Below are 16386 nucleotides of genomic sequence, written 5' to 3' on the forward strand. Positions count from 1 at the left end.
GCAACAGTGGGAGGGCTTCTAGTGTCTTGGCACCACTGCTGGACCCCTGAGGGCACCTGGTATTTTTGGCCACTGTGTGACACAGAGTGTTGGACTGAATGGGCCATTGGCCTGATCCATCATTGGCTCCTCTTATGTTCTTATGTCTCCCAAAAGCTCCTCCCCTGCTACAAATTTTGTTAGTCTTTAAGGTGCTACTGGACTCTGGCTCTCTTCAGCTACTATACACAGATTGTAAGCTTAAAAATGAGAAAAAAACAGTGAAACAAGCTGTCTGTCTCCTTGAACATATTACAGAATACGTGATTTTGTTTCACTTGTCGTAACATGCAAATTGCATGAAACAGAAATAACATGTATTACCCCATTCGTAATTAAAAAAAAAAAATTAAGAGAGAAAGGCGGCAGCCACGCTGCCACTGAGGAGCCACTGATCTGAACGCTTCCCCCTGAGCATCAGTCCAAGGTCAAACGCTGACATTAAAGCTGAGCAGGCAGTTGCTAGGGAGAAGGAAGGAAACAGCAGGGCCGAGCGTGCAACCCCTCCCTCCCCCCCCCCCCCCCCCACCCCCCCCCCTCAGCATTACATAAAAGTACCAGAGGAATAAGAGGATTAGCAAGAAATTGTCAAATTATGACGTTCAGCCACTTGTTCAAACTAGCTTGCCTGTGGCCATCACCCTTATGGGGGAGGGAAAGATGCCAAGAATTCGGGGGGCAGCCCCCAAATCGCTCAGTCCCCCCTGACTTAACTCTGCTCCTCCAAAAGCAACCCCCTGCATTCATACAATTCACAAAAGGTCTGGGCCCGGAGTCCACTGATTGCTTGTTAAGCTTGACTAATCTGGTCGACTTGGTATAGTCGGCCAAACCCCCCCGCCATCCCCCCCCCACCCCCCCCCCCCCCGCACTGATGGAACAGCCGGTTCCCCAGGGGATCTGGTTCCCGCTCTGGCCGCACCGTCTGCGGGAAGACTAAAGGCGCAAGCACAGAGATGCATGGAGTCAGCCCGTGGCAGAGATCTGTCCAGTTCTGTGGCCTCAGAAACAAAGAAATCCAAACAACAAGGGGGAAAGACTAGTGTCACGGGAGTTCCCAAATATACACATTCCACTGGTAGGAAACACCATCAAAGATTGCCAAAACAATATATTGGCCCCGGTCACACGGGTAGGAAAATGGGGGGGGGGGGGAGCGTGGCTGTTTCCCCCGGAGAAAAATAACGCGTGGCTGCGCGATCAGACATCCCATAGAGGTCCCATGGTTAGGGGGGAGGTGCCAATCACAGGACAATCCTGCGGTGTGGCAAAGAAGCGGCCTCTCTAGCAAAAGGCTCCGCGGGTTTAACCCCTTCCAGGGCTGCAGAGGAATGCAAACTGTGTCCTCCGTCCAGTCCCCTCCAGGAGGAGCTTCAGCCGGGCCGCCCTCCCGCCACGCCCCCCCTGCACCTCCCCCTCTGCCGCCCGGTGCAGAGAGTTCCTCTCGAGCAGGCCGAGCCAGGAGTAGGGGGGGGGTATGGAAAAGAGGAGGGGGCTGTGTTGTTTGTTTTTAAACGAAGTGTGCGTATGCGCCGTTGGGTGCTTGTGCGCATCCTGTGGAAACTTGGAAAAAAAACCTTTTAGTGATGGGACATGGGCGGGCGCCGGATGCCACGACCTACCACCGGAAACGCGATCAGGTGCCTGCCCATGTCCCATCACTAAAAGGTGTTTTTTTCCGGAAACTAGTACTTCGGAGGTACTAGTTTTTTTACCCCGCATCTTCGGCGGGAAGCCTCGGGTTCACCACGGGAGCTCTACGCTTCCCAGATGTGGCGCTATGATCCGCCTATCTTCCGTCTCTGTAGTGTGGCTAATGCTCCGTGTGACCGCAGCCATTAAACAATTACAAAGTTGGTGGTGTCACAGCAACAACATTGATGCATACTGCAACTCTAATAAGGCATAAGATACTAATATTTCCTCCTTTGAAGATAAGACACAAAGTCCATGCAGTCAATGTAACTTGATAGGAGGAGTCCCCATAGTCATAACATTTTCCAAACAGCCTTTGCAAAGACGCCCGTTCTAGATACTTGAAAGATGCGTTTCCTTATAGGTTCTCCTATGATTTGCTGCTTACACTGTGAACCTTGTGGTCTGCTGAAATTGCTGAAATCAGGCTCCACACACACAGCCGGCAAACTGAAGAAGTCGAAGGAAACCGAGCCCCGTGGCACCCCACTGGACACCTCCCTCCATTCAGATGAAATCCCATTGAAAACTACTCTCTGAGTGCGGTTCTCCAACCAGTTCTCTGTCCACCCAACTACCCTACAGTCTTCTGGTTTACCCATCAGAACATCATGGGGAACCCTGTCAAAAGCTTTACTGAAATCCAGGTAAACAACATCAACAACATTCCCTAGATCCAGAACATAAGAGAACATAAGAGATGCCAATGTTGGATCAGGCCAAAGGCCCATCCAGTCCAACACCCTGTGTCACACAGTGGCCAGAAATACCAGGGGCCATCAGGAGGTCCACCAGTGGGGCCAGGACATTAGAAGCCCTCCCACTGTTGACCCCACCACCACCACCAAGCACCAAGAATACAGAGCATCACTCGCCCCAGCCTGAGAGTTCCTATCTATACCTCGTGACTAATAACCACTGCTGGACCTCTGCTCCATATGTTCATAAGAACATAAGAGAAGCCAATGTTGGATCAGGCCAAAGGCCCATCCAGTCCAACACTCTGTTGTCACACAGTGGCCAAAAATACCAGGTGCCATCAGGAGGTCCAGCGGTGGGGCCAGGACACTAGAAGCCCCTCCCACTGTTGACCCCCCCCAGCACCAAGATGACAGAGCATCCCTTGCCCCAGAGCCCCTATCTATACCTTGTGGCTAAGAGCCACTGATGGACCTCTGCTCCATATGCCTATCTAATTCCCTTTTGAAGCCGTCCATGCTTGTAGCCGCCACCACCTCCTGTGGCAGTGAATTCCAAGTGTTAATCACTCTTTGGGTGAAGAAGGACACAACCCCACCAATCAGCAATTTCATGGAGTGCCCCCGAGTTCTTATTTTGTGGAGAAGGGAGAAAAGTACCTTTTTCCCTACCTGCTCTGTCCCATGCATAATCTTATAAACCTCAATCATGTCTCCCCTCAGTCGTCGTTTCTCCAGGCTAAAGAGCCCCAAGCGCTTTAACCTTTCCTCATAGGGAAAGTGTTCCAACCCTTTTATCATTCGAGTTGCCCTTTTCTGCACTTTTCCCAATGCTATAATATCCTTTTTAAGGTGTGGTGACCAGAACTGCACACAGTATCCAGGAAGCTCGTCACTCGATCGAAGAAGGAAATGAGGTTGGTCTGGCAGGACCTGTTGGGGTCAAATCCATGCTGACTTCCCTGGATCACCAAGTGGTCCTTTAGATGCTCACAGACTGATCCCTTTAAAATCTGCTCGAGTATCTTCCCTGGGACAGAGGTCAGACTGACTGGCCTGTAGTTTCCTGAGTCATCCTTCCTCTCTTTTTTGAAACTTGGGATAACATCTTGTATTTTATCTATTCAATTTGGCTCTGCTGCATGTTAGCCGCCCTGAGCCGTTGGGAGGGCGGGATACAAATCTAAAAATAAAAAAATAAAAATAAAAATAAATCTGCCCTCCTCCAGTCTTGTGGCACGCCTCCCGTCCTGTGGGAGTTTCAAGTCCTGCTCTCTCCACAGACACGCTCCGTGGCCTTGGGCATGGCACTCAGACAACTCCAGAACTCCTCAGTAGTAAAAGAGGAGCAATTACCATGCAGTCCTATCACAAGGGTACCAAAAAGAGTGCCGCTGCAGAATGAGAACTATGACTCAACCTGCCTCAGAAATGAAGTATTTTATAGAAGGTGTCATGTGCTGAAGGGGGTCATGGACACACGTGAAACTGCCCTATACTGAATCAGAGCATTAGGGTCCATCAAGGTCAGGATCGTCTACTCGGACTGGCAGCTGCTCTCCAGGGTCTCATCATCTACTGTCAGATCCTTTTAGGATTTTCTGCAACCCCCCGGGGCTTTTCTCAGGTTTGTAGTATCTGTTCATGGCTCTAATCTCCAGATTGAAGTATCCGCAGATGGGGCCATGCTGAAAAAAATTATATACTGATAATAGTAGGTACTGTCGTAGATCTACCCCATCGCCGTCATATGAATGACGGGTGCCTTCATAAGACAGCTCAGAGGCAGCATAACCTACACGCTGGAAGCATTTTCTTTATTCAAGAACTGATCTCATTTTTGTCTCGGGAAGGGGAAAGGTTCATTACAAGGGCAAGGGACAAATACCTAAGGCTCTATTAACATTATAGAACAATACCATTAAAAAAAATCCACACAGATGCAATCCTGCTGCCCTGTGGTGGGGTCCCCTCCAGTGTTCCCCCTAAGCTGAGTCGGTGTGGGGTAGTTCACAGTTTTTTAGCCTCCGGCTCACAGGGAGGATGGCTCCAGAGCAAACCAATATATGCAGTCGCCAAATCGCTCACTCACAACTTTAATGCCAGTCGCTCACAAAGTAGAATTTTAGCTCACAAGACTCCACAGCTTAGAGGGAGCATTGGTCCCCTCACATCCAGCCCCTCTATGGATCAGTCTCTTCAGGACCAAAATCTCTGCAAGGGTTTGCTGGATACTTGCCCACTTCAACAAAACTGGCCCCACTGCTGGACCCCCTGATGACCCCTAGTATTCTTGGCCACTGTGTGACAACAGAGCGTTGGACTGGATGGGCCACTGGCCTGATCCAACATTGGCTTCTCTTATGTTCTTATCAATAAACATATGGAGTAGAGGTCCATCTGTGGCTATTAGCCAGATGGTATAGAGAAAACACTTGGTCTGGGGCAATGATGCTCTGTACTCTTGGGGCTCTAGGGACATCAGTGGGAGGGCTTCTGGAGTTCTGGCCCTGCTGGTGGACCTCCCGATGGCACTTCGGCTTTGGCCACTGTCTGACACAAAGCGTCGGACTGGATGGACCATTTGGCCTAATCCAACACGGCTTCTCTTATAGCTTTAAACTATCCCAAAACTCTAGAAAGTGTGCCATGCCATAAGGGCGAGATCATGACACCTTCAGAGTCAGAAAGCTGCATGTTAGAGAAAATGCTTTCCACATCTCAAAATAAGATCATGTGGACCAAAATCCATCCTATAAACCTCACCAGGAGACAGTTTGGTGTCGTGGTTCGATTCCCCACTCCTCCACTTGCACCTGGCTGGATGACCTTGGGCAAGCCGTAGTTCTGATAAGAGCTGTCCTTGAAAAAGAGCAGTTTCTGTCCAGAGCTCTCTCAGCCCCACCTCCCTCGCAGGGTGTCTGTTGTGGGAAGGGGAAGGGAAAAGGAGTTTGTAAGCCGCTCTAAGACACCTTTGGGTAGTGGGGGGGGGGTAATAAATCCAATCTCTTCTTCTTCTTCACCCCCCCCAACATCTATGACAACCAAATGAATCTATTGAGGATTTCTTCAAAAAACGAAGATGGGTTGCTGTGTTAGTCTGTCTGTAGCAGCAGAAGGGAGCAAAAGTCCATTTGTAGTGCTGAGAACAGAGGTAGGGCATTAAAGCAATTACATCCAAACTGTCAAACACGAGCCTAGAGACAGCATCAGCAAGTCAGTTTGGTGTAGTGGTTAAGTGTGCAGACTCGAATCTGGGAGAACCGGGTTTGATTCCCCACTCCTCCACTTGCAGCTGCTGATGTGACCTTGGGTCAGTCACAAGCTCTGGCACAGCTGTCCTTGAAAAAGAGCAGTTTGTGTCAGAGTTCTCTCAGCCCCACCTACCTCCCAGGGTGTCTGTTGTGGGGAGGGGAAGGGAAAGGAGTTTGTAAGCCGCTCTGAGACTCCAAGTGAAGGGCGGGGTATAAATCCAATCTCTTCTTCTTCTTCTCAAACTCCACACCCCTGCACCCACAAGCCACCCACCCCCCCCCCCCCCATCCCCATTTTGGGAACTAATATTAGGCGCTTCTCCCGACAGGAGTGTAATTCTGTGCCTTTCTGGGAAAGGCAAGGTTACATTTACAAGAAGAGAAAGTTATACATCCTGACACAAGATGTAAGTTTACTTTTAAAGACAGGTTACATAAACAAGGATTCTCCAGAGCAGAGCCTCTGCCGGGGGGGGGTTTAAACTTGCAAAATGCTTAAATCACAAATGGGGAGAGACGAGCTTTAGAAATCAAGGGACTTCTGTGAGCAAAGAAAAAGAAACAAGGGCCGGCCATCTCTAAGGCGAACGTCCACGCAAAGCGTGCCAGTGAGCCAGCAAAAAACAAACATATGATTAGAGACAGCGGCAGAGAGAGAGAGAGAGAGAGAGAGAGAGAGAGAGAGAGAGAGAGAGAGAGCGCTTCGGCAAAGACATTCGGAACTAACTGGAGAGGATGAGATCAGAAAGCCGGCCAGCCAGACGGGGAAACTGTGACAGCGGTCTAGACAAGAGGCAGCGAGATGCATGCCCAGAGCATTTTAGCCGTCAGAAGCAGAGACAGAGAGAGAGAGAGAGAGAGAGAGAGAGAGAGAGAGGAAACTGAGTTGGATATGGGAGGAGGCAGAGAGGAAAGGCTTCATGCTGCTGAGAAAGGGGAGGCACCGGCAGCTCCAATCCTGAACCAAAAGAGGGGACGCAGGAGGGAGGCTGCTTCCCTACAGCCCCTTCAAATAACAGAGCTGGGGTCACACACAGTCATCAGGTTAGACTGACGATGCGACTATCACCACAGATACAAACACCTTGATCTGGAAATCTGAAGCCACCTTTGAAGCTGAATTCTCTGACCCACCGAAAGACAGCCAGGTCATGAAAATATTCCGCTGTCTCCAGAATCACCCTGCAATAAAATTGCAACTGCAATTTAAAAAAAGGTCAATGCTATGCTCGGGATTATTAGGGAGGGGATTGAAAACAAATCAGCTAGTATCATACTGCCCCTGTATAAATCAATTATGCAATCTCATTTGGAATACTGTGTGCAGTTCTGGTCACCACACCTCAAAAAAAGAGATTCTAGCATTGGAAAAGGTGCAGAAAAGAGCAACTAGGATGATAAAAGGGTCGGAACAAGGTGCAGAAAAGAACAAGTTGAATGATAAAAGGGTCGGAACACTTTCCTTGTGAAGAAAGGTCAAAACGCTTGGGGCTCTTTAGCTTGGAGAAACGACGGCTGAGGGGTGACATGATCAATGGTTATAAGATTATGCATCGCATAGAGCAGGTAGAGAAAGAAGTACTTTTCTCCCTTTCTCACAGTACAAGAACTCGTGGGCACTCAAGGAAACTACTGAGCAGTCAGGTTAGAACAGGTAAAAGGAAGGACTTCTTCACCCAAAGAGAGATTAACACTTGGAATTCACTGCCACAGGATGTGGTGGCGGCTAAAAGCATGGACGGCTTCAAAAGGGAATTAGATAGAGTCGACATATGGAGCAGAGGTCCATCAGTGTTCATGTGAAGCTGCTCCCATTGGATGCCAGAGCAGAATGGTTGTCAGACCTTCTCCCTAGTCGTGTTCAGCACTTTGCTAAAGGGAACAGGTACCGCTAAGGAATTTTCAAACCTATCATGTGAGCAAAGTTTCTGCTCATTCACACCCTGCCCCCGCAAGATTCTGAGACACACACACCCCTCAGGACCCCAGCCCTTTGTCAGGAAACCCATATGGAGACCTTCTGACTCCTCGGGCCTTGCAATGCCTGCAGGAGAGATTCCATGTTTATTAGAGTCAGAAAATCAACACCAATCCAGTTCACAAGGAAGAGTCCTGGCTCCCGTGAGAACTCTGATCCACCCTGACCGGGACCCTTTCCTGAAGCCCATCAAGACCCTGGCCCTAATTAAACACCAGGGTTTGCAGGACAACAAGCAACCCTCTTCGACCCCTCAAGAATCTCCCTCACAATGTAGTCTTCTCCAGAAAACTAATCAAATGCACGGACAGGAACACCAGCTCCGTCTCCTGGCCCTGTGATAACTTGGCACTGTCATGCCAACCACACAGGTCAATGGATCCAAACACCCTGGGACCAATGGTCAAACAGACCCAAATGAGTACCTGATGGCATTTTGCCCCACCAGAAGCTGCTCAAGTAAGAAAGGTTAAGAAGGGCACTCCTCGAGCTAGCAAACTGAGTTTAATAGCAACCCAAGAAATGCTCCTCCGCCATTTTTTATTTCAGGAAAGGACTTTCTACCTGGCCCACCCGGGGGTGTAAAGACCACATGTGAGTAGCCCAACAATTCATACTTGGGCTCAGACACTTACGTTCCACCTGAACCCCGTCAGCATGGGGCTTGGTTTTCGCCTCCTGGTTCCCGGCCTTCACATCGTCGTCGTCCAGAAGAGGGACGTAGTCTGTTTTGCCAACTTTTTCTCCCACCACGTCGTCAAATTTCTCAGCTTCGAGGGTGGCCATGAAATCCCGTTTCACTTCCTCCTCGATCTGTGGCGGCGGCTCTGTCAGGGCATCCGCGAGACTGAGGTTGTGATCCAAGTCGGCCATGGTTCAGCACCCCTCTGCACGCTGAAGAAAAACATTAGGGAAGAGGGATTAAATTTACAGTCTTGTCTGGCACAAAAAGACGTTTATTGGGAGCTTAGGACACGCCGCCTTTTGTCTAATCATTCCTGCAAAGGGCTCTGGAGCCAGAACAACAGACTGCCTCGACTCAAGAGAGAACCGTGATTTAAATCACCAAGAGAAAGGGGGATTAAAAGCAAGTCTCTCTTGCTTTGTCGTTCAGATATTTCTTCAACAACAAAAAAAAGATGCACCCTACACTTATGAACTCCAATTTAGGAGTCAACCAAGCCTTCATTCTACCCATGAGGGTAATCCAAGATGAACTCCTTGCAGCCTACATGTCTTCTGCAATGTACCTGGCCCATCAGTGGCTATTAGCCACAAGGTATAGGTAGGGATTCTAGGTCTGGAGCAGGGGTGGCCAAACTGTGGCTCGGGAGCCACATGCGGCTCTTTCACACATATTGTGCGGCTCCTGGCAGAGCGGCTGGGGAAGCTTTTTCTCCCTCCCTCCCATCTATTTGCTTTATTCGTTTCTCTCTCTCTTTCTCTCTCTCTCTCTCTCAGACAAATAAATATCACTAGCAAACAAATACATAACATTGGACAAATAAATATCATTATCAATACCTGTTTTGACCCCTTCTGTTTCTATTTTTGGAAGTCTCGTTTAATGTTAATAAAAAGCAAATCTGCATTATTTTTAAATAAAACCGTGTAATATTTGCTCATGTCTTGCGGCTCTCAGGCGTATGACGTTTATTCTGTTTGGCTCTTACATTGAGCAAGTTTGGCCACCCCTGATCTGGGGCAAGGGATGATCTGTATTCTTGGTGCTGGGGGGGACAACAGGGGGAGGGCTTCTAGTGTTCTGGCCCCACTGCTGGACCTCCTGATGGCCCCTGGTATTTCTGGCCACTGTGTGACACAGAGTGTTGAACTGGATGGGCCACTGGTCTGATCCAACATTGGCTTCTCTTATGTTCTTATGGATAAACATATGGAGCAGAGGTTCATCAGTGGCTATTAGCCACAAGGTATAGGGAGGAACTCTAGGTCTGGGGCAAGGGATGCTCTGTCTTCTTGGTGCTTTGGGGGGGGGCACAGGTCCTGGCCCCACTGCTGGACCTCCAGATGGCACCTGGTATTTCTGGCCACTGTGTGACATGGAGTGTTGGACTGGATGGGCCACTGGCGTGATCCAACACTGGCTTCTCTTATGTTCTTATGGATAAACATATGGAGCAGAGGTCCATCTGTGGCTATCAGCCACAAGGTACAGATAGGAACTCTCGGTCTGGGACAAGGGATGCTCTGTATTCTTGGTGCTTGGGGGGGGGCAGACAGTGGGCGGGCTTCTAGTGTCCGGGCCCCACTGGTGGACTCCTGATGGCCCCTGGTATTTCTCGCCACTGTGTGACAGAGTGTTGGACTGGATGGGCCATTGGCCTGATCCAACATTGGCTTCTCTTATGTTCTTAATGCAAAATCTAACCCATGTATACTCTTGGGGGGGGGGTTGAAATGCACACATGCCGGAAGGGCACGAAATGAGAGCCTTTACCTGCAGACCACAGCATGTTGAGGATGCCAGGACGCACAACCTTTTAGCCACGGATAGGAAGCACTATGTATGCAACTGAACCAAACACCCAGACACTTCCAAAAGCAAGGGCCAGTCGTTCCTGACCGAGGCAGCTATTTTCCATGAGATAAGACCCTCCTGTTGCTTGCACAGAGCAGGCAGTGTCCTAAGCGGCCACGCTGAGACTGAACGTAAAATGGAAGCTCACAGGATACCCTCAAGAGATCCAGGATAGCAGTCCGAGAGCCAGAGCTTGGCTCCCAGAGCCTGGAACGGCTTTGCCAGTCCCTGGGCCATCGTGTTAAGCCCATAACATGGAACACGATCTATTATTTAAAGTGCCCAACCACAAAAGGCATTTCTTGCTCTCCCTGTAGTTCTTTCATTACATAACACGTAGATGCCGTTAAAGGTTGCTTTGACAGGCCATCAATTTAGTTCTGAGAGATGATATATGCACACTTCAGCTTGCTTTGCTGATATTAAATTGAGATTGCATTTTGAACAAGATCTGAATAACAAATTGACATTTAACATTCTCTTAATCTGTTCCAGTTTTAGAAAATGGTTTGATTGTAGGGTTTGGTGTAGTGGTTAAGTGTGCGGACTCTAATCTGGGAGATCCGGGTTTGATTCCCCACTCCTCCACTGGCACCTGCTGATGTGACCTTGGGTCAGTCACAAGCTCTGGCACAGCTGTCCTTGAAAAAGAGCAGTTTTTCTCAGAGTTCTCTCAGCCCCACCCACCTCACAGGGTGTCTGTTGTGGGGAGGGGAAGGGAAAGGAGTTTGTAAGCCGCTCCGAGACTCCTTTGGGTAGTGAAGGGCGGGGTATAAATCCAATCTCCTCCTCCTCTTCCTCCTAGGGTTGCCAACTTTAGCTTGGGAAATTCCTGGAGATGTGAGGACAGTGCCTGTGGAAAGGGCAATTTGGGATTTCATCAAGAATCTACGGTATACCATACAGTCTGCACTCTGACGCTGCCATTTGCTCCAGAAGAACTGATCTCTGTGGTCTGGAGACCAAATGTAATTCTGTGAGAACTGCAGCCCCACCATGACCCCCGCCCCGGGGAGGCTGGCCACCCGACCGGATGGAGATTACAAATTCTGCATTAATGGAATGAAACGTTCTTCATTTCGAATTCTGCAGTTCGATCAAGCAGTGTGCATTTCCACAACCGCCTCTCAAAAAGGAACAGAGGCCTTCTTAAAGGAGGCTTTTATAGGCAGAACCAACATACAAAGGCTCTGGGAAGGCGAGACTACCTTAGACTCACACTCCAGAGTCCACAAACCAAAACTCAGGCTAGGAGTGATGATTTCCACACAGGCCCAGCCGCCGCACTGAAGAGAGCCATGCACTCTTCCATAAAGAGCCCCAGCTTCGTATTTTCTGTCTTCGTAAGAAATGCAAAAGGTTACTGGAAATGGGTTGCTGTCGTTGCAGCACGGCTGGGCTTAGATGCTTGAAAAGTACTGGGTTCGACGCATGGAGAACTCGGACTACGACATGCGTTCAGACGCATTTATTGTACTTCACAACAAGACAAGGAAAAACGGCCCGCAAGGCCAACTCTATACACTCCCACCCGGCACACCTTTGTCCCCATTGGAGGATTTGAGTTTCCCACCAAGGGTGCTACTGGTGGACTCGAGGTGGGCTAGGATCCGAGGTCCCCTTTGTGTTTGGGGACCAAGCTCCTGCTTAGCCGCGGAGCCCTGGTGGCGGTCCGCGTACATAACAGTGCTGTTCACCAGCTGTCTGGTGCTTTAAGGGGCAAGGACAGCAGCCTGTACAGCCCAAACAAGCCTGATCTCGTCAGATCTTGGAAACTAAGCAGGGTCATAAGAACATAAGAACATAAGAGACGCCAATGTTGGATCAGGCCAAAGGCCCATCCAGTCCAACACTCTGTGTCACACAGTGGCCAGAAATACCAGGTGCCCTCAAGAGGTCCAGCAGTGGGGCCAGGACATTAGAAGCCCTCTCACTGTTGACCCCCCCAAGCACCAAGAAGACAGAGCATCACTTGCCCCAGAGCCCCTATCTATACCTTGTGACTAATATCCACTGATGGACCGCTGCTCCATATGCTTATCTAATTCCCTTTTGAAGCCGTCCATGCTTGTAGCCGCCACCACTTCCTGTGGCAGTGAATTCCATGTGTTCATCACTCTTCGGGTGAAGAAGTACTTCCTTTTATCCGTTCTAACCCGACCGCTCAGCAATTTCATGGAGTGCCCACAAGGAGTTCTTGTATTGTGGTTAATACTTGGATGGGTGACCACCGAGGAAGTCCAGGGTTGCTAAGCAGAGGAAGGCAAAGGGAAACCACCTCTGTTTGTCACTGCTGTGACCTGGATGGGTCAGGCTAGCCTAGGGCTGCCAAGTGGGGGCGGGTAAACCCCCGCTTCGGAGGCCCGATTCCCTCCCCCATGGAATTGGGGCTGGGGGGAACTCCGCCCCCCGAAGCGCAGCGTCGATCACGTTGGGGGCGTGGCCCCAATCGTAGGAGGGAAAACTCTATGGTTTTCCCTCCGACGATCGGGGCCACGCCCTCAACGTGATCGACGTCGCGCGTCACTTCCGGTGATGTGCTGGCAGCGCGCGCACGTCAACCGCCGGCTCCCGGAGCCCGGCGAGGCTCCCCCGCTGGTAAGAAAATTTGACTTGGCAACCCTAGGCTAGCCCGATCTCATCAGATCTCGGAAGACGAGCCTGGTCGGCCCTGGTTAGGAGGAGGAGGTGATTGGATTTATACCCCCTTGCCCTTCACTCGGAGTCTCAGAGTGGCTTATACTCTCCTTTCCCTTCCCCTCCCCACAACAGACACCCTGTGAGGCAGGTGGGGGCTGAGAGAGCTCTTTCCAGAAGTGTCCTTGAGAGAACAGCTCTGTCAGAACTATGGCTTGCCCAAGAGTGGAGGAGTGGGTAGAGATGTAAAATTTCCAGAAATTTTGAAACTTGGGGGGAAAAAACCCTTTTTTTCCCTGGTTTTTTTCGGGGGGAAACGGAACTTTTCGGGAAAATTGAAAAAAATGCTATATTAGCACTTCTTTTCCAGATTGAAATCGTTCTGTTACTTTAGGAACATAAAATATGACTATGGACATTTTTACTTGGCATGAAATTATCACAACTAGCATATTAAAAATATAGTGTATCCAAACAATTATTACAAACAGAATACCCACCCACATGCAAAAACAAAACCTGAAACCTTTTTCTGTTCTCATGACAATAGCACCTCCTAAAGGAAGAAATGCATCTTCTTCTTGCATTGGAGGGTACAGTTTGTAACCTAGGACTTGCTTGTCCTCAGTGCACAGAAATTAGATCAATCTGATACCATACATATTTTTTAGAAATAATTTGGAAAATAGTTGAACGCCTTGTCTTAAAATATTTTATTCTTCATGTTAAAATAAAAGGTCCCATAATCAATTTTCCCCCCCTGTTTTTTCTTTTTCCAATTTTTCGGAAAAAAACAAAAAAAAGGCTTCAGGGAAAAAACCGGGAAAAAGCCGGGTTTTTTCCAAATTTTCCCAGTTTTCTTCCAGGCCTTCACATCTCTAGGAGTGGGGGAATCAAACCTGGTTCTCCCAGATTAGAGTCCGTGCGCTTAACCACGACACCAAACTGGCTCTCTAGGAAGCCCAGGGTTGCTACGCAGAGGCAGGCAAAAACCACCTTGGAACACCTCTTGCCTTGAAAACCACATCTATGGGGTCACTGTACGTCGGGTGCGACCTGACAGCACTTAATAATGAATTGAGGTCCTAGGGCTGTACGATTCCAATGCATGAAAACTGAGCCCAAACGTTATACATGACGGGGGCATAAATTCTGGACAAAGATATAATCCCTCCCCTCCCCTGGGCAGCTATAATGCTCTGTATTTTGGCAGCAAAAAAAAAAAACACACACACACACAAAAAATATTAAGCAACAGCATGTTGCCTGGCTGAACTCCCGCTTCCCTTATGGAGATTATTGTTTACATAATAAGGGATGTACATCCTTCAATCACGGTAAGGCGCGTTTATCCCTTCCATAGAGGAGAGCCTCTAGCACGCCTCTGTCCTCAGATAACTCCACTCCTGTCAGCAACCTGCCTTTTAAGCCTCTCGCATTTATACTGGAAAGACAACTCAAAAAACCCCCGCCCCAGGCAGCAGCTCAGGAGTTAACCAGCCAGCCTTCATTCAGTACACAAAAGAAGGAAGCCCCCCCTTCCCCGCCCCCAAAGATCTGTTTATAGCCAGAGGTCCACCTGAGATTATTTCTGTGCCTCTTTTTATCAACCAGGCTGTAAACCGATTTGTGGAGCTAAGACATAATTTCCGAATTCTGCCTTTAGAAGCGATTTGCCACGCACGGTCATCGGTCATCGACAGACATCCAATTCCAGCTTCAGTACCTTACAGGGCTGCGTCGATAGAAGGGTTTCAGCAGGTGTGTGGTGGTTAAGTGCGCGGACTCTAATCTGAGAGAGCCGGGTTTGATTCCCCACTCCTCCTCCACGTGCACCTGGCTGGATGACCTTGGCCAAGCCGTAGTTCTGACAAGAGCTGTCCTTGAAAAAGAGCAGTGTCTGTCAGAGCTCTCTCAGCCCCGCCTACCCCACAGGGTGCCTGTTGTGGGGAGAGGAAGGGAAAGGAGACTGTAAGCCCCTCTGAGACTCCTTTGGGTAGTGAAGGGTGGGGTATAAATCCAATCTCTTCTTCTTCTCTGGGAGAACCGGGCTTGATTCCCCACTCCTCCACATGCAGCTGCTGGTGTAACCTTGGGCCAGTCACAAGTTCTCTCAGAGCTGTTCTCCCAAGGGCAGTCCTCGAAAGAGCTCTCTCAGCCCCGCCTACCTCCCAGGGTGCCTGTTGTGGGGAGGGGGAAGGGGAAGGAGTTTGTGAGCCGCTCTGAGACTCCTTCAGGTAGTGAAGGGCGGGATATAAATCCAATCTCTTCACTTTCTCTTCTTCTTGTGCATTTTTAACCCACAGAGACTTTATACTCTATACTTGATGTGAGTGGTAGCAGACCCGCACAGCCACAGGCCGGGTTTTCTATTTTGGGGCTCTGGGTTGAGTTGCAGCAAGGCCTTCTGGTGCAACAGCCCTGTCGGTCCTGGGCAGTGAACAGAGCTTAGATGATTCTGCTCTCCTTGACTTGGTGCAGTTAAGGTGAGTCTCCAGCAGTTTAAACTCTCTGGATTGGCTTGAGAGCCTGTTTAGTGTCGTGGTTAAGTGCGCGGACTCTAATCTGGGAGAACCGGGTTTGACTCCCCACGCCTCCACGTGCAGCTGCTGGGTGACCTTGGGCAAGCCTTAGTTCCCTCAGAGCTGTCCTTGAAAAAGAGCAGTTTCTGTCAAGAGCTCTCTCGGCCCCGCCTACCTCACAGGGTGTCTGCTGTGGGGAGGGAAAGGGAAAGGAGACTGTAAGCTGCTCTGAGACTCCTTTGGGTAGTGAAGGGCGAGGTATAAATCCAATCTCTTCTTTTTCTTCATTTCACAGTGGTGCAGGGGTGAAAAAAACTGCACAGCTAACTCAAGGTACTGAAGCCCTGCGAGTGAGGAGCTGGCAAGTGCCAGATTTCCTTTCTGGCCAAGCTTTAAGCTCCTCTTGAGCCTGCCGGCATTAGCTTTGTGCATACAACCTGGAGAAGACGAAGAGGAAGTACGCCGGTGGCAAAAAAAAAAGGCAAATTCAGTCTTGGGTTGTATCAAAAGGGCCATAGCATCGAAATCACAGGAGGTCATCATAGCCCCTCTGTATGCTGCCCTGGTCAGGCCGCACCTTGAGTCCTGTGTGCAGTTCTGGAGGCCTCACTTCAAAAAGGACGTGGGCAAAACCAAGAGGGTGCAGAAGAGAGCGACGAGGAGGATCCGGGGTCTGGAGACTGAGCCCTACGAGGAAAGGCTGAGGGCCCTGGGAATGTTCAGCTTGGAGAACAGGAGATGGAGGGGGGACATGATGGCTGTCTGGATATCTGAAAGGCTGTCATTTGGAGGAGGGCAGGGAGCTGTTCCAGTTGGCAGCAGAGGAGAGGATCCGAAGCAACGGGTTTAAATTACATGCAGAAAGGTATAGGTTGGATGTCAGGAAAAACCTTTTCACGGTCAGAGTGGTTCAGAGGTGGAATCAGCTGCCTAGGAAAGTGGTGAGCTCCCCTTCACTGGCAGCTTTCAAGAAGAGGCTGGAGGAATATTTGTCAGGGATGCTTCAGGCCGGTCCTGCATTGGG

The 16386-nt window shown here is 49.7% G+C and overlaps 1 protein-coding gene across 9 annotated transcripts in view; it reads right to left on the reverse strand.

Moving 5' to 3' along the window:
- Positions 1 to 16386, reverse strand: part of MAP4 (microtubule associated protein 4) — a 317020-nt gene that overhangs the window by 207027 nt on the left and 93607 nt on the right. For 7 of the 9 annotated variants that reach the window (XM_015422361.1, XM_015422365.1, XM_015422366.1 and 4 more), the window contains exon 1: positions 8300 to 8560. In XM_015422361.1, the coding sequence (XP_015277847.1) occupies positions 8300 to 8537 (238 nt within the window). In that variant the 5' untranslated portion in view covers positions 8538 to 8560. Of the gene's footprint in view, positions 1 to 8299; positions 8561 to 16386 lie in introns of those variants that run through there. The other 2 variants (XM_015422360.1, XM_015422359.1) reach the window with 1 other exon arrangement.

Source organism: Gekko japonicus, unplaced genomic scaffold (genome assembly GCF_001447785.1).
Source record: "Gekko japonicus isolate JY-2015 unplaced genomic scaffold, Gekko_japonicus_V1.1 scaffold915, whole genome shotgun sequence".
NCBI lineage: Eukaryota > Metazoa > Chordata > Lepidosauria > Squamata > Gekkonidae > Gekko > Gekko japonicus.